General features: G+C 41.1%; 1 protein-coding gene across 2 annotated transcripts; it reads left to right on the top strand.

Annotated features, from left to right (window-relative positions):
- Nucleotides 1-3,829: 3,829 nt before the first annotated feature.
- LOC137276992 (arrestin domain-containing protein 3-like) lies at nucleotides 3,830-18,743 on the top strand. 2 transcript variants are annotated; one of them, XR_010956602.1, is made up of 8 exons: nucleotides 3,830-4,022; nucleotides 5,468-5,590; nucleotides 5,851-6,077; nucleotides 8,765-8,947; nucleotides 10,315-10,497; nucleotides 13,525-13,759; nucleotides 14,666-15,381; nucleotides 16,405-18,743. XR_010956602.1 is itself a non-coding variant. In XM_067808647.1 (7 exons), exons 1-7 carry the CDS (start codon nucleotides 3,905-3,907, stop codon nucleotides 14,806-14,808), a joined length of 1,212 nt encoding a protein of 403 aa, XP_067664748.1. In that variant the 5' UTR covers nucleotides 3,830-3,904; the 3' UTR covers nucleotides 14,809-16,109. The 2 variants fall into 2 exon arrangements, 1 of the variants encoding a protein (XP_067664748.1); XM_067808647.1 differs by lacking the exon at nucleotides 16,405-18,743 and having other exon boundaries at nucleotides 14,666-16,109.
- Nucleotides 18,744-18,974: the final 231 nt, after the last annotated feature.

Genomic DNA, 18,974 nt, shown 5'->3' with positions numbered 1-18,974 from the left:
AAAGACATTTCCAAGATGAACCGAGTCCTGAAATGGAAAAAGATGAGAGCAAGGTACCCGTGAGCAGAATAAAGACGTTTAACCAAAGACATGCTACAACCAAACTGAGAAATTGATCTGGAGCACGCTTAAAGAGACGTGTGAACGATTTGTTACTTATCTGCATTTTATGTTGTGTGGTATAAAGACAAACGGAATACTGAAACAAACTCAAGATACAAACAATATGACGTGTTTTCAAAATTACACAGATATAAATCTAGGTCGAAAACAATGACCGCAGATGTCAATTAAGACACCCTATCTCACATAGAGAGTGAAGGACAGGAATGAGCAGGGACAAAGAGACAGTAGATGTAAAGTAGACATTTGGGAGTGTTCCGAGCCTAATGACTACTGATGGAAACAGCTAATAAACAATGGAATGTGTATAACTGACTGACAACTGTTCGTTGTACAAATACTTGTTTTCTAAATAATCCTGCCCTATTTCACTTAATACATTTACCCCCCTTTCTTAACACCAGAAGATCTGCATATCCCACACAATACAGTGCCAAGAAGCTTACACAAGTATTTTATTATGCTGTCTGTGGAATAACCTATGTGTCCCATGCATGATGTCAAGTAAGTGCCATATAGCGTGTTCATGGAAATGCAATCGTTTTGACGTTTGACAGCCAGTTCAACTTTAAAATTGTGAATTGGAACGTTACACAGGAGAACAAGTATTAGTTTATTTTCAGTAATACCGTAATACAATTACAACATATATATATATATATATGACAAATAAATACACACAAACACACATACACATATACACTCACACACACAGAACTGATATTACGTCAACCTTATTGTGCTTTACGGAACTACGCTGAATAAGCGCAAAAAAGACATAACTGATTTAACCACTGCGCCACATGCAATGTGAATTATTTTACGACCTCATCAAAAATAGACAGTCTGTGATTCCATAGTAAAGGTATGCTGCCTGAACCCCGACGTAAAGTATAGAAATACGGTGTTATTAAAGTTTGAAATTAAAATTCATTTGTAAATACCATTTTCTTATGAGACAAGGAATTGGAATTCAGATTAACTAGAAATGAACATACATTTCATCAAACAAAAGGGTGATAAAGCAAACTAGCGGATATTACTAGAGTCGAGTAGGCAAACTCATAACATAATTGAACAAGAATTGAAAATATTATTTCTGAATAGCCCGTTAATATTGAGTCAAGGACTCATATCTAGAAATGAACATACATACGTTCACACAACTGTGTGATAAAGCAAACTAGCGGATATTACCAAATTTTGTGAACACTCGAGTCAGCAAATTCATAACATAACTGAACAAGAAATGATAATATTATCTCTGAATGGCTCGCTAATTTTGAGTCATGGGGGATGTATACTCCCATACCTAGAAATACACATACCTTTGGATCACACGGTTGTGTGATAAAGCTAACTAGCAGACATTACTGTGACAGGTAAACCTAAAGGTTACACACACACACACACACACACACACACACACACACACACACACACACACACACACACACACACACACACACACACACACACACACACACACACACACACACACACACACACACACACACACACACACACACACACACGTCAGGAAGAGTGGGGAAGGGATTGGGGCTTAACGGTGTCAGTGACTAGTGCCGCCAAACCCTAAACAGTAGTCGTTGTCTGATTGGTTAAATACGTTCGACCTCATCGCGTTTGACTGGACGGTCATAGGTCCCTCAAAGGTTACTTGACGCGACCTCCTGCAAGGGTTTGGTAGTGGGGTATTACGAAAAGTACTGGGACTTTGACTGATCACGAGGAGTACCAGAAATGGTCTTCACGCGATGTACCCATGTTGGGAATCGAGCTCATGTCTTCGACGTGACGAGCGAACGCTATAACCTCTAGGCTACTCAACCCCCATCTATAAGCTTTCACGGGCTTGTAATACAGGCACCTCATCAACAGAATATTGTCAGTGCAGACGGTGATGACTTCAAAGAACCGAAAGGTTCTATATTACACATGCATGTCCTTGGAGAGTGTAGGAAAGGGACTGCATTTGTTTTTTTATGCGTGCATGTCCATTTAGCGTGTAGTAAAGTAATTGTAGTGTTTTGCACGCGCATGTCCTTCGAATTTGTAGTAAAGTGTTAAAAAGTAATTGTTTTAGTTTGCACGCGCTGGTCCTTTCAACGTATATTAAAGTAATTGTATTAGTGTTTTACGCGTGTTTTTTTCCATTTCGCATGTAGTAACGTGATTGCAGTGTTTTGCAGTGTATGTCCTTAGAATACATAGTAAAGTGATTGTAAGTGGAGTTTTACACGTGTTCTTATGGCATGTTTTAAATGTTTGTTTGTGTTTCTACTTGTTCAATGACCCCGTGGAGATCGGGGTTAGAATTAATCTTCAGTAACCCATGCGTGTCGCAAGAGGTGACTAACGGGATCGTGTGATCATTCTCGCTGACGTGGCTGACAAATGTCATGGTATCCCATTTGCGTAGATCGACGCTTATGCTGTTGATCACTGGACGCGATTATTTACACACTGCCACCACATAGCTGGAATATTGGTGAGTGCGGCGTAAAACTAAACTCACTCACCTGTTTCACATTGCCATCATCATGACAGCTTGTGAGTGTGCGCAGGCATATATCATTGCAGTGTAACAGTAACACACAAATACCAAACAGCTGATGAAATAACTGACATGGGAATTGGAATGAGGTGTAACATTTCAGACCGCACAAATATTCTCGGCAGAATACTTCCACTAGCGTTACTGAGTATCATACGACGCAGTCAGTCAAGCACCCGTCAGGGCAGAGGCCCGCACAGAAATCAGTAATGGATACGATAGTGAGTTGGCCATATGAATATGTGAAGAGTGGGTTGTCTATGTGGTGTGCATCGGCATACACGAGTATTGTCCGTTGTGGTCATCTCTTGCGAGTGGTAACGACTGACCCCCTGCCCGGTGATTTCTGTATTCAGGACATACAGGCGCAGTCATGACGTAACTGGTCAGTTTGCATATCGCGTGACCGGATTTTCCCCTTCATGTAAACGAGCTTATTCTCAAATCAGAAAATACACCCTTAGTAGCTAAGTGGGTGGGTGAGTTTAGTTTTACCAGAGACCATATTATATGATCTATTATATGGTCTCTGGTTTTCTCCACTTTTAGCAATATTCCAGCAATATCACGGCGAGGGACACGAACATACATTGCACCCATGTCGAGAATCGAACACGGGTCTTCGGCGTGAAGAGCGAACGCCTTAACTACCAGGCTACCCCACCGCCCTCCCTGGGGTTAACCTTTCGGTGCACACAACATATAATTTTGCGGAATAATACAAATAATCAAATGCAACTACAATTGCGATAATGAGGTGTGTGACAAGATATAAATGTTTATTTTCCAAGATGCTTGTTATCCGTTTTCTCGATGACCGATTGATGTAATCAATGGATAACAACGCAAACAGTCCTTCACGACTCAGGATAGTTCATAACGAAAGTTGAGCATTAAATCCCATATGTTCATCTGGATGAGTAGACTAATCAAAAGTGAAACAGATGAATAAGATATGCTAATTTACAAAGTGTATATGACGACTCATCACAAGTCGGCTACCCGTGGGTTAGGTACTGTGCTGATCGCACCGGTTGGAAGAGAACGCATTCAGCTGTTATTCTGCACAGCACTTGGCTGTGTGCTCTGTCTCTGTGATTGGTTTGGAGGAGATAATCGCTTGCATGTATTGCGCATGATCATTGACTCACTGATGGCAGCCTACGCTTGCTTGCTAGCAGATGTCCGTCTGTTGAAGCCGTAATGGGAAAGCTGAACAGCTTTGTGATTGTGTTCAGTCAAACACAGGATATATACTATCCAGGTCAGACTATTCGTGGGCATGTCACAGTGGATCTGAACGACACGATGAAAATGAGAGGTAAGCGGCACCAGTGGCATCATTTACGAACCAGATCTTCGAATCACGTTAACCCTTTCAGTGCTGGGTTGTCTTGAGAAAATGTTATGTTGCATCTGGGAAGTGAAAATGGTTGTGCAAATCTATTCTGCCGTTGGAATTGAATGCGAGCGTGTGGCATCGTGTGTATGGATGTGCTGTCCATGGACTACTTGTCATGTTCCCAATCGGTGTTACAATACGTGTGAAACTGGTAAATATTTAGGGAATACATTAAATGCGAATGTAAAAATATATGTTACTATTATGACAAGTTGCGATGTTCTGTTTATAAAAACGTTTTTTTCTGTTTCTCACCTGAGATGAATTAACCTCCTTCCATTAGAGATCATGCAGAATACATGAGGAGGACAGGAGACAAATGAAGATTAAAGTAGAATCAGAATACAGGTAGCTTCTGACAGGTGACGTGAAGTTAGATGAAAGACATTTACATAAAAGGGTGAAATATCGACGAAACAGGAGACGGAAGTCCAGGTGAAGCTGGAGACAAAAAGGGGGCTGTTATAAGGGTTACATAGTTACAAGGTTCACATTCAACTACAGACACGAGTGAATGAGTGAGTTTTACGCCAAATTTAGGAATATTCCGTCTATATGGTGGCGCTGTGTAGTGAGTGAGTTTTGTTTTACTCCGTACTCAGCAATATTCCAGCTATATGGCGGCGGTTTGTAAATATTCGAGTCTGAACCAGACAGTTCAGTGATCAACAGCATGAATGCGATGACATGTGTCAACCAAGTCAGTGAGTCTGACCACCCGATCCCGTTAGTAGCTTCTTACGTCAAGCATGGATTACTGAAGACCATTTCTAACTCACATCTTAACGAGCATACAGGCAAGAAGAAAGTAAAATCTGCTACTTTGTCATCACTATTGGTTCACGTTGGATTCATAAAGATAGTTGTCTTCATCTTTATATGTGCTGTATTCACACCCCACTCTCGTGAATGTATAGTGCAAAATGTTGAGGTCTTGCCTATACCCGTAGTTTGAAAAAATTCCGAAGCCTGTGATTATGTTTATGCATGTCAATGAATTCTGTTGAATATGCAATACGTCAAGCTATGACGCTTGAGAGGAGTTAACCTTTCCGGCTGTTATCGATCGTTTATTTTATTTGTTTGGTGGCAGTAGTAGTAGATGAGGCTACTGCGCATGCACGGTAGTAAGGTCTTTATATTAGAGGGCGGGAGGGTAGCCTAGCGGTTGAAATGTTCGCTCGTCACGCCTAAGACCCGGGTTCTATTCTCCACATGGATACAATGTGCAATGCCCATCCTTTGTCTATCCCGCCCTGATATTGCTGGAATATTGCTAAAAGCGACGTAAAATTCAACTCACTCACGGTTGAACGAGAGTTTAAGTGTTCGAGTATTCAGATTGTGCTTCATTGATATTTCAGGAATACGCCTGCGGTTTGAAGGCAAGGCAAAGGTGGAATGGGAAGAAGGCTCTGGCGACAATGAGAAGCATTATTCGGCCAAGGAGAAATACTTTAAAGATGATATACTTCTTGATGGGAGAGGTAAGGACACCGGCACCAAACCTACTTGAACAGTTCCGTAAAATATGATGTAACAAGTCATAACAAATTTACCGTCTACTATTTCCACCATTGTCCTAAATAATAGATTAAAACATTTGACTTTCAAAAATAGATTATAACTGTCTTATAAATATACAAATATCACTGTGAAAATCACAACCACTTGAATTTGTGACGTATCTACCAAACTGCATAATCCCACGTTTTGGTGACTGACTGTTTGAACATATCGTCTCCAGGGAGCGAAGCGTCGGGAGCAGAGCTCCATCTTGCTGCAGGCCTTCATACCTACCCCTTCACATACCAGCTCCCAGAACAAATACCTTCTTCATTTGAAGCGAAATACGGAAATGTGCGATATTTTGCAAAATGTATCATTGATAAGCCCTGGAAGTTCGACCATGAAACCATGAAACCCTTCACGGTCATCTATCCGTTGGATCTAAATGAAGACGAAAGTGCCTTGGTAGGTGCGGTTCACGGTCCATTTATTTGTGTGTTATTATCAGTTGGTATAATCTGTCGGTCTTATTGTGTAGTTATAGCAGCATTATTTTGAACTTCCGAGATCAGCGCCTCTTGTCTTATGAGTGAGCGAGCTTAGTTTAGTTTAAGCAATATTCCAGCGATATCACGACGGGGGACACCTGAAATGGACTTGACACTTTGTGTCTATGTGGGGAATGGAACCTGGGTATTCGGCGTGACGAACGAACGTCTTAACCACTTGGCTACCCCACGCCCCATTTGTCTTAATAGAGAAACCGAACACGAATCATGTCCTAAAAATATCTACGTGTATGCCTTATTCCATTGAAAGTGGTGACTATGCTGACTTAGAGGCGGGTTGAAAACATGAATTAGGTACCCGTGAAGGTCCGGGATAGAATAGGCCTTCAGCAACGCCATGCTTGAAATAAAAGGCGACTATGTTTGTCGTGAGAGGCGGGTAACGGGATCGGGTGGTCAGGTTAGCTGATCTGACTGATACATGTCATCGGTTTCAAATTGCGCAGATCGATGTTCATGCATTTGAGCACTGCATTGTCTGGTCCAGACTCGATTATTTACACCCCGCAGCAATATAGCTGGAATATTGCTGAGTGCGGCGTAAAACTAATCTCACTCACTCACTCACTCTCACATGGAACAGGTGGTCGTGCTCCTGATGCAATTTTGGAAGATTCTGTGATTGCTACAGTGTCCACATGTCCTCCATCAGTCATTCCGCGTTCGTTTTCAAGCAGCAAAAACAGCGATTTAATCTTTATTTGACAGTAACCTCATACTTAATTGACAGTGACTTGATACATATCGAAGGCTATTCATCGTCATATCTTCTTGGCTATTCGTTTGCTATATTTGCTCGGTTATTCACCAGTATATTTCCCAGGCAATTCATCGTTATGTCTGCTAGTCTATTCATCCTTATGTTACTAGGCTATTCATCTTCGTATCTACTTAGCTATTCACCTCTTTATCTGTTATTCACTGTCATATCTTCTGGATCATTCACCGTTATATCTCCTAGGTTATTCACCGTTGTACCTACTTGACTATTCACCGCTATATCTGTTAGCATATTTACTGTTATATATTCTCGATCATTCACCGTTATACCTCCTAGGCTGTTCACCATTACCTCTTGCTAGGTTATTCACCGTTATATCTACTGGGTTATTCACCAATATACGAGGGGATGTCAATAAGTTTTGAGCCTTGAGCATTTTTCATACCCAGGTGTCACAGCCTATGGTACGACATTGAACCTTGGGGTGTAGCTGATGTGATATATAAGTTTTGGTATCCTACTCTCAGAAGTTATTGAACAGCTCACATTGACGGAAAGAGACCCCCCTCACGGCAGTGAAAATGAGTAATATTGAGTATAGAGCAGTAATTAAATTTTTAGTTCTTGAAGGAAACTCGGCAAAGAACATTGAAGAAAGGCTTTCAGCAGTTTATGGGAAGTCTTCCCCTTCATCTGCTACCATCAAACGATTGGTCAATGAATTTAAGCTTGGTAGAGAGAGTCTTGAAGATGACCCCCGTCCAGGTCGCCCAACAACAAGCACTAGTCAGGAAAACATTGACAGAGTGCATAGACTTGTGCTGGAAAATCGTCGAATCACACTCTCCGAGTTAGAGGAGACCACAGGCATTTCACACGGATCCATCGAGACAATTCTTCATGAACATCTCGTCATGTCTAAGGTGTGCGCAAGATGGGTGCCAAGAATACTTACAGATGAAATGAAGCAAACAAGGGTCACCATAAGCTACTCCATGCTAACCAGATACAAAAAGAATCCAGAAGATTTTCACTTTAGGCTAGTAACCTATGATGAAACCTGGATCCACCACTATGATCCTGAGAGCAAACAAGAATCCATGGAATGGAAACATGTCACTTCTCCCAGGACCAAAAGTTCAAAGCCTCCAGATCAGTGCAGAAGGTAATGGCGCCAGTCTTCTGGGATAGCAAAGGCGTCATCCACATAGATTACTTACCAAAAGGAAGAACAATGAATGGTGAATAGTACGCTAACTTGTTGAGGCAAGTGCGACAGTCAATCAAGGAGAAGACGTGGTATTCTTCTACATCAAGACATTGCTCCAGTAGACACCTTTCGCGTTGCCGCCGCTGCTGTACAGGAATGCGGGTACGAAATCTTGCTGCATCTCCCCTACTCTCCAGACCTGGCACCCAGTGATTACCATCTGTTCCCAGATCTCAAGAAACACTTGCGTGGTCGTAGATTTCAGGATGATAATGAGCTTATTGCTGCTACTGAGGCTTGGTTTGAGGACGCCTTCTACAGAGATGGCATCAGCGCCTGTCAGAAAAGATGGAACACGTGTCTTGACTCACAAGGGGACTATGTTGAAAAATAAATGTGGTTCATACCAATATTTTTATGTTTTTCTATGCAAGGCTCAAAACTTATTGACATCCCCTCGTATCTACTGGGTTATTCACCAATATATCTGCTCGGCTATTCACCGTTATATCTGCTATGTTATTCACCATTGCATTTACTAGGTTACTAACCATTATATCTCCTAGATTCTCCAGGGTTATACCTGCTAGGCTATTCACTGCACCAGGTACCCAGTGTACCAGATCCTAGCGAACAGATTGAATTTTTGTAGATGCCCGTAAAGGAGAGTAACTCGAAGACCGTCGGCTGCCTGTGCTGTGAATCTGGGCCAATCAATGCCACTTTTGCCATTGATCGACAGGGGTATGTCCCGGGAGAGGCCATTATTCTGAAGGCTGAAATAGACAACATGTCAAATGGCCAAATAGAGTCATCATCGGTCACTCTTACTATGGTGAGTTGAAATTTCTAAATATTGAGGGATGCAATTCCATTGATGGAAGCTCTCACCGCGAAAGGAGGAGTGGTATATTTTCAGTTTAAAATATATAGAGGTGAACGAGACAAAAAATCTCAACTGTCGCTTTTTGTAAATGAAGACAAACGCCATGAATACGGGGTATGTTCAATCAACTCAGTGGTTCAAAACTGATTCTTCTTTCTGATCAAAGGTTAAGACATCATGAGAGTGTCTGTGGTTTTTAATCACAGTTAAATTATGATAAACAAAATCAGATATGTAAACATTTTTAAAGCTATTGCTCGTACATACCCCTGACTGATCTGAACACCGTAGGGTTCCATGCATGCAGAGACCAAATATGATCCAAGAGAAATTTTGGTTGTGTGATTCCATTGACAATGCCTACGCGTGTGTGTGAAATATATGGCTATGTTTTATTCAGCATAATGGGTACTTCATTATACAATGCCGTATGGGATTCCTATTGTTAGAATAGATCCACAATACCCCCTGCTATGATGGAGACCGAATGTTTGGATTAGGTGGTCAGACTCACTGACATTTCCGTGCCATTTCGATCTGGTGCTCTCAGGCTTGTCAACAAATGAGAACAATGAATTGCAAATAACTGAAAAGATAGATAATAGTTTATCAAATGTCAATGTCATGCACGGCAAGTACAACCATTCTCCAGCGATAACACCCACCTGTTATATGTTTAACGATTAATGGTAAAAGTTGCTGATGTTGTTAAGTGTCCAAGTTGAAATATTGTATTTGGGTTTCATAACGGCAGGAGCAGACTCGCACGCATGTAATTGTCTGACACCAATTATTGAGACTTGGCTGGCAGCTCGGGGACTTTTCAGTATTGTATCTTTACCCACTCAACAAATATCTTGCCGTATTGGAAGTAAACTTCGACCACATCCAACATGACAAACGATAACTCTTTTCGGTTCCCCTTTTCTTATTTATTCTTCGTTTCCGCATGATGATTCGCAGATAATCATTTCGGAGACGAACGATGCCTTAATCTCTATCAAAATGCACGCGAATGGTGTCGTGTGTGTGCTATCAAACAGTTTTGAGCTGAAAATGCTTCTGATATTTGCGTGATAAAAATAACTGTATGATACTGGAGAATGCACGCAATAGTGGCCTGCACACGTTGCTAGACATCTAATCGCATGTACCCCTTGAAAAGGGGCAGAAACGGATAAGCTTGAGTACAGAGCAGTCTTATTAACAAGCAGTCAACGATATGACGACTTCAGTGTTTGGTGCATGTTACGAAGCCGATGCACTGAATTTATCAAACAAAAATTAGAACTGCTTTTTTGTACTCTTCTTTTCAGGAGACAACTTTCCGAGTAAAACACAAGACAAAGTATAAACAGAATAAAGTTGCCAAGCTGAAACATGGGTCAATACTTATGGGAGAGCATGACTACTGGAATGGAGACCAGCTCGTGATTCCTCCTCTGCCACCGTCTTATCTCAGGTGTTGCTCAATCATAGATGTCAAGTACATTCTCATGGTGAGATGTTTACCATTGGTTGAATGATTTACCTGTACGATAAAATATAGATCAGGTCTGTGATCAAGTCCCAGGTGAAATATCGTTGTATTGGTTCTTGAATGCAAGACACATTTTCCTAGCTGGACAGTAAAGATTATCTTATCTTATGTATTTTGTGACATGGAAATTATCATTCATTATCAATGAAGGAGTGTATTAGAATGGTCGAAGAAATGCAACCAAGTAGTTTTTGTTTGAATTACACGAAATGTACAAGAAGACCTACTGGAGATGTTTGCCAGCGATGTTCATTATGTATGGCCAAACAGTCGGACCTATATGATTTCTACTCAAGTGTAGAAGTCACCCCTTTTCATCCCAAAGATTGTGATTGAGGGGAACTTAAATGATGATGGGTACCGAGACGACATTTTTTCCGCTTTACCCTTTTCGCAACAACACTGTCATATGGAGCAACGTTTCAACACAATAACGCCAGACCATATGTACAGCAGTATCTTCATCAGATCAATGTTATTGCATCAGCCTGGTTCACAAGATCCTCTAGGCTGTCACCTTTTCAACGTATCTGAGGTGACACTCCGCCAGATCTTCTCTCGGAGTGAGTGAGTATGAGTTTATTTAGCAATATTCCAGCAATATCACGGCGGGGGACACCAGAAATGCCTTTCTCGGATAGGGAATGATCTTTCTCAGAATTTTCACCGACATTTATTTTGCCTCAGTGAAAAGAGGGTACAATGCATCAATGCACAGGATCGGAACACTCACTAATGACCGTGTGAACTTGGCCCATTGGCACATGCCAGGCGAATGCCCTTTTCTTACGGAAGAGGGATCATTGCCTTGAAAATTCGTTTTCCCTTTCATTCTCGGCAGTTAAAGTCTAACACTGATTCTCTTTGCTGTTAAAATGACACAGTAACTTTTGACTGTGAGAATATTTAGAAAGATTTACCCTCGTGGTGAGATGTTGAGTATGCTCGTATGAATCCATCCATGGTGAAAAATGTACATTGGAAGCTGTCAAATCCGGCATCTGTATAATCCAAGTCCCTTCCGTTGTACATTTATCATCAGCTCTGCAATCCGGCACGTTGCCTACAGCAGATTATTTCCTCAGTCCCGATGGGTGCCAGATTAGACAGCTTCCGCTGTATTTAGAATCGGGATAACGCCAAATCCCTCTCCTACTGCGATATTTATCAGAATTGAATGCTTTACACTCATGCTGAGATATGAACAGGGGTTTAATGTGTTATCCTAGTGGTGATATATTTATTAAAGGTCGAATAATTTACGCTGCCGGTGGGATATTAGCTACAACTGAATGAATCACTCTCATGGTGAGCTTCCATTAGTTAATGAGGTGTAGAACTTGCTTGACTAATAGTTTTCATTTGGGGGAAACGAATATCAATGTATTGAACAGGAAAGGAGAGTGAGAATATATCTATGCCCGGGATTGTTTCTTCCTAACGCTACCAGTTAATAAACACTAACATAACCAGTGTTTGGGATCTACCGGTTTCACTGGCATCACTGGAACAAAGCATGATGTTTTGCTTAATCTCAACCTGGTGATATATACCCATTACCCTATACCCAGGAAGATCTGGCGTAGAACCGATCTTGAGTAAGGCTGCTCATTTTGAAATGAGTCGAGTCTAGTAGAAACTTTTCAACTGGACTTATAGGGTGTTTTACATGTGTAGTAAGATATGCTATTACAAGAACGACTGTGGGATGGATGGCAATAATCTACTCTCATCAAAATGACACCGGGTCTGTGAAGATACGGGTTAGAACTGAGTAAGTGATCAGGCTCGCTGACTTGGTTGGCGCATGTCATCGTAGATCGATACTCATGCTGTTGATTTCAGGATTGGCTGGTGCAGACTCGATTATTTACAAACCACCGCTATAAAGCTGGAATGTTGCTGAGTGCAGTGTAAAAATAAACTCACTCAATCAAAGTTTCATTCATATCTCCCATAAAAACAGTATTATTTAATAAGAATAATTAATTATGAGACACGCGACATTTATACAAAAGGGTGTGCTAAGCTGTCGACTGACATTACTAGTGGCGTTACGGTTAAATTGAAATGATCGAAGATAAGTCGCAGTAACCAAAGGACCAAGCAATCGGTCACATATTTTCCTAAACGAACACAAACGAGGTCATCCTAATGACCACGAACATGTGTGCTTGTGTAGTTTTTATACCAATCACGAGTAGTACTCCTTTTGTAGTACTCAGTCACTGAGATGATACCGTTGTCAACGCGTCCATATGGTGGGTAGATTGGGGATTAGCTTATGATTATGACGAACACTACGTTGACGAAGTCGAAGGCATAGTTGAGTTCAAACTTCTGGAGAGTTGCTTTCACAGACAGACAGACAGACAGACAGATATATTCAATAGAGAGGCCTTGGGCCCATAATACATACATTTGACAAACAAGCACACATGAATGAGGTGAGCGGCTCGACTTCCAGCTCAACCCAAGGGCCTTTCCTGCGAGCGGTCGTCCCTATACAGACAGTTGGAATACCGGACTCCACACACGCAATGTAGATATGAGCATACATATATATCTATACATGTACAGGTTTTAACCACAATGGACAGATAGAGAAACAATAGCACTTCCTTGTACATTTGAAGTGATGACAAGCACAGTGGATGACCAATAGAGGCCATAAATGTCATAAACTGAAATTAATGGAAGTGACAAAGAGGAACAGGGAGGCTCTCAAGACAATGTACTCTGCAGTAGTTATAAAGTGCAGATTAAATAATAACAACTAGTCTCATATGGCTTAGCTACAAAGTGTTTGGTTTTTAGAAATAGTTGGACGATGGCTGTCCTGAATTAGATGCTATAACACCGTTAAAACAGCACAGACACGTTCTACTCTCTTGGCGATGGCCAGTCTCTATATTGCTACCGTACTATCGAGCGTAAAGCATGAAAATAAGAACAATCTCCAGACTTCATTTGGTCTTTGTTCAAGCTCACAGTTCGTCCTCCTGGACTTGCATTTGATCTCAACATCCAACTGCCGGTCATAATTGGAACAATCCCCTTGCAAAGTGTCATCGACAGTCATCCTGCCATCATGCATCCTGCGGCATCGTCTTCCTTCCCACCATCAGCATATCCACCGGGAGAAACGCCACCCACAGATACATTCTCCCCGGGGGCGGGATTCGCATCACCAGTCTATCCACAACAGCGATCAGCATTGCGTAAGTTGCCATTGTTATTTTATAATGTGATTGTTTGGTAAAATAGACTTAAACACGTGAGGCATTATCCTACTTGTGAGTTTCTGGGTATGGTTTGACACCTCTTTTAGCAATATTCCAATGGCATTACAGCGGGGGACACCTGATATGGGCTTCACACATTGTGGGGAACCGAATCCATAAGGCTACCCAATCGGCAATTCCTTTTTATGACTTTCTTGTGTTCTTTTTGTGTCATGCTTGTGTCCATTTTAGTGTCATGCTTGTATCCGAGTCCATATACACCATAGCAAGAAGAGGCACAAATACATGTAATGACATTGACTCTCATAATTACTCCCATATTAAATGCAGATTTAGCATTTATGACAGACGGGCTTATTATCACTTTAAGAGGTGTATATTATGTTTATAATGTATATTATAGCTTGTCAGGTAAGCAGGAAGAATACGTGCAACGCATTGTTCCCCGCGCACTGATTCATAGTTGGTCCCATGCTACCCACGACTATCTTCATGCTTCATGATACACGCGACAAAGCGTACTTAAAAGCTTGGACGTCTGTGGGAGTGTGAAAAGGATCATTAAGAATGATAAGTCCTTGATAGGCGTTCAGTAGTATGAAAACATGAAAGCATAAAGCTGTCACTTCTTTGCCCATAGCGATACTTCTGGGCTACCTCTTGTCCCTTCATCAGCAAGAAGTGTTTTGATGAAGGGGGAATTGGTCGTACAAGAAACCATTTGCCATCCATCTTATGGCGCCACGTCAAGAATAGGGTTGATTGGTTGTTAGAAACAGACGTTTTGCGTCTCTTAGAATTAATTAATATTCGTGTCAGGACATGTCTGAACAATATTCACATACATTAATATGTATTGTAATATCTTGGAACATGTTCCAGCTCCTTCGTATGAAGAATGTGTGTTTGGCAAGGTCAACATCTCAGAGGAAGGTGACAGTAAGTATTTGCAGGGAGTTACGGAATATGCTCCTGCCTATGCGTACTATGACTGGGGCCACAAGCCGACTGGTCTTCCCGATTAGTCATCATGGCAGACGTCTGTTATAGAGGACTTAGCCCGGTATTCGCCATCAGCCTTCATCTACTTCAACTGGTCGCAACCTGTAAATTTAGTCATCATTGGAGACGTCTGTTACAGAAGAGGGACCCTGGTTTTCCATATCTGACTCCATCTACTACAACGGGTTCTCAACCCGTTTTCCTCCATTTACTTATCTTGGCAGACGTCTGTTGCAGAAGACGGGCCTTGGGTTTCACTATCTGCCTGCATCTGTCCACGACCCGTCTTCTTCCATTTAGTCATTATGACAGACGACTCTTACAGAAGATTGATCCTGGTTTTCACTGTCTGCCTACACCTGTACGACGGGTCCGCGACCCGTTAGTCATCATGGCAGACGACTGTTACAGAAGAAGAACATTGGTTTATGCAATCTGCCCACTAGTGCTACATCGGTCAGTGCCCATCCCATTTGATTTAATCAAAAAGCTTGACATCCGTTTGAAAAGGGTACCTCTTGTGGGGAGAAGAGAAGTCATATGTGCAGACTTCCACCGATAAGTTATCACCACCTAATGGCAATCTACACGATTGGGTAGGTATGTACATGTATGTTTTTGGATAAATGTGAAGGTGAACGTTTTGGTATACCGCTATGTGACGGTGTCATTTGCACACTAACTGCAAGGGAGCTCAAACAAAGCAGTTTGATAAGACCACTAATTGCATAACTTTAAAATGTATAAGACCCACTTATTCGCGAACACCTGGTGTCATCACTGATTGAATCGTATTGTACTTGCTTAGCACATATTTGGAATCATACAATCGACCCTTTAACAGTTATCAACGCTTCTGAAATATGAAATTGTAAAACTCGAAAACACAAAACGTTTTGAATATCAGCGCCGTATTACTTTACACGGATTCTTGTGAATGTAGACTCCTCCCAATGTTCATCCTCGCAGCTCCAAATATTTAGAAATTACGCTTGTAATTGTACTAACAACTGTGCAAGGTGTTTTCTCTGTATAGTTATTAAAACTTTAATTAACGTACGTGTCGATACTCAATATTTAAATATTACCGGCTTCATATTATCTTGACCGTAGATTCAACAGTTAAATACACTAATACCATATATGTACAATTAGATGAAATGTATGCCCACTATACCCCTATTTGGAATGTTATTCATACCTGAAGCATACCTGTTGTGAAGGCAATATATCATTCTGCATGCTTCATACGCCTGGAAGTAAAGGTGATATGTCATTTTATGCGATTCTCATTTTTCATACAGTGGCCACTTATACGGTCTAAAGGTACTATGTTATATTGCATTGATCGTATATATGCGCTGTTGTTAACGATATGTATCACTAATTGAATTGTAAATCGACAATATTCGATACATGTGAGACAATAATGAGTACGACAAGTGTCTTAGAGTTAGATCACAAGACATGACATCATGGTTTGAAGTCTTACCTCGGTGTCCTTCTTGTTTGAGACCTCGATTCATTTTGGAGTAATCGTGGTATATTGAAATATAGTATAACCCATTATAAAACTACGATGTCACATATTCTTTATGCGCGTTTTAATTTCTACCCAGTGTATAACATGGGCATCTGACTGAACAATATAACCGTGAGTGTGGAATAACGCATGTCGTGTTTGAAATTACGCTTAGTCTACAGGTGTGTCCTGCTTCTTTCTTACTGTAATCAAAAGACTTGTACACATCTCCTAAGACTTTCGATCCTTTGTCTATACGTCTAGGCCCAGTTTCACAAAACTCTCGTAAGCCTAAGATCTCGTAACTTTTCTCGTAGCGTTCGTACCTCCTCTGTTACAGTGTACGAGGTATGTGTCAATTATTATACAAGACACAACAATGCTGGAAAATTAGGCGGACTTACCAATTTATGCTTTAATTATCGCTATCTGAATCAGTCTCGGTGTCTGAATCACTTGCAAGTCCTAAGTCAATCACTAGTCTGTCAGTTTCCCTTTCTACTGCGATTTCGCGTTGCCAGTAACCATCTTCAATTGTTTTAACATGTTTACAACATTCCGACCATTCTTTTGCACCGATTGCAGACATCCTTTCATTTATGGCAACTCTTAAGGAACTTTTTGTGAACTGCAAGTTTTGTGAAGCGACATAATTTTTTCACATTTTAGTTCTGCGTGGTATGGAGGTAGTACATCATGACCATGTTGCTTCAACATCGTGTCTACTCTGTAGACATGGCCCGATTTGTTGGATTTGGCAAGAAACAATAGCTTTAAGCATTTTCTCATCAAATGAGATATTGTGCCTTTGTAGCCACGCTTTTATGTCATCTTTTCTGTTGGATGTTGTCGGACATTTGTCCACTTGCTTGCTATGATATGGTGCATTATCCATAACGATGACAGAGTGCAGTGGAAGGTTTGGGATCAACTTTTCCTGGAAACATTTGGAAAAATTATCAAAGTTCATCTCGTCATGATAGTCTCCTGATTTGAGTTTGGAATCAAAAACAAGCAAAGCATTTGGAACAAAACCGTTTTCATCCCCTGCATGAACCACAATAAGCCGAGGTCCGGTGCCAGACGGAGGTTGAACCCCATTTATTACGATTTCACCCTCAAGTTGCCAACACTTTGGGACAATGTGGTGTACATGCAACCATGTTTCATCGATAAAGATGAGTGTTCGATTTTCTTCTCTGTATTTCTTTATTGCACGCAAGTATTGCAAACGCTTGGAAACAATGTCTTTACGTTCCATTAAAAGTTTACGGTTTGACTGCGTTTTTCGCCACCTAAACCCCATGTCTTTGAGATTTGTTCGAAAACCCTCCTCTGAACCCTTGTAGTTCAAATGGCACTTTGCCATATCATACATCGTATCCAGAGTGGGTAGTTGTTTTTTCACGCCATATAAACTTTGTACAAATTGACGGACTGCACTCCGGTCGAAATCATCAAGTTTGTAACTGCAAGTTTTGGGTTTGCGCAACTTGGTGGGACTGATAAATGTAGGTCCACTCGCACTCTTACCACCTTCTGCCTTAATGCGCTTTAAAGTTGCCGTTGGGAGTCCAGTAGCAAACCTACTTTGTAAAAGAGAATCTGCTTTGGTTGCACAATTTGTGTCCATATCCATGATAACATTGTATGCTATCTCCCTTGCCTGAGAATGAACTATTTGCCCATGTTTTCCTAACTTGGACATTTTTCACTACAACTGAAATCTGTTTAACAGTATTGAGACAGGTGTAAAACAGTAGCGAGACTGGTGTTAATCAGTAGCGGTGTTGATTTCATGTCACGGTTAGCATGTATTGCACGAGCATAATCGTCAAGCTACCGTAGCAGCCAAGTGTACTCGCCCAATTCGTTGTACCGCCTCTCTTGTCACAAATGCGTTTAGTGCGCAGGATCATCTAATATGTGTCAAGCAGTACTTATCGAAGAGTGATAATTTCACTCTCTACTAGCTCTACTTTATTATTATTGCAAACATTAATAGCTTCATTATGAGCAGGTATGAAATGAAATCCAAGGTTATCTGCGGTTTCAAACCATAGGTGGAAATTATCTAGTAGTCCACTGACAAATAAGATACCATTATTTGATTGCACGAAATGAAAACTGACTTGTCCCGGGCGTCGGGCGATGGGATTTTTAACCCCTGGTTCGTTATTTCCTCATTATCACCGCTCTAAGGATATAATCAGTTATATCAGTACATAATTAATGGTTTTCAATTTTCATTGTTGTGTTTATGAAATACATGAGGCTTGTTACGTTAGTGTTTATTCAACGAAGGTTTCATTGTTATTTTTACAGACAAGTCACATTGATGCCCATCGTATTGACCTAGTTTTATATAAGTTGAATCTTTTGTAACGAAATTTTGGGTTGTGTTTTTGTACTTTCAGCTAATAAATATGAATATTACTCATGTTGTGTGCTAGTTGTCTGTGCTTGTAATGTCCTACGGTGGTGAGTGTACATAGGGATTAAACGGTTAACTCGCCATGACTGGTGGGAGTTTGAATCCCCGTTGTGGACGTTGTTTGTTATGGTTGTACATTTCCACGTGCAGACGTCGAAGTCGGACCCACAGTGTCGATACAACCATTTTGGGAGAGTGAGTATAGTTTCACGCCGCACACAGCAGTATTCCAG

The sequence above is a fragment of the Haliotis asinina genome, chromosome 3 (assembly GCF_037392515.1).
Source record: "Haliotis asinina isolate JCU_RB_2024 chromosome 3, JCU_Hal_asi_v2, whole genome shotgun sequence".
In the NCBI taxonomy this organism is placed as follows: Eukaryota; Metazoa; Mollusca; class Gastropoda; order Lepetellida; family Haliotidae; genus Haliotis; species Haliotis asinina.
Note: the sequence above shows the minus strand (reverse complement) of the source record. Positions and strands in the feature narration are given on the sequence as shown.

Bases quoted from the DNA above. Each gene is read 5' to 3' on its own strand.
- LOC137276992 (XM_067808647.1), top strand. From the start codon at position 3,905: ATGGGAAAGCTGAACAGCTTTGTGATTGTGTTCAGTCAAACACAGGAT. The intron at 6,078-8,764 runs GTAGGTGCGGTT...GAATTTTTGTAG, and splicing joins ATGAAGACGAAAGTGCCTTG to ATGCCCGTAAAGGAGAGTAA. The intron at 8,948-10,314 runs GTGAGTTGAAAT...TCTTCTTTTCAG, and splicing joins CATCGGTCACTCTTACTATG to GAGACAACTTTCCGAGTAAA.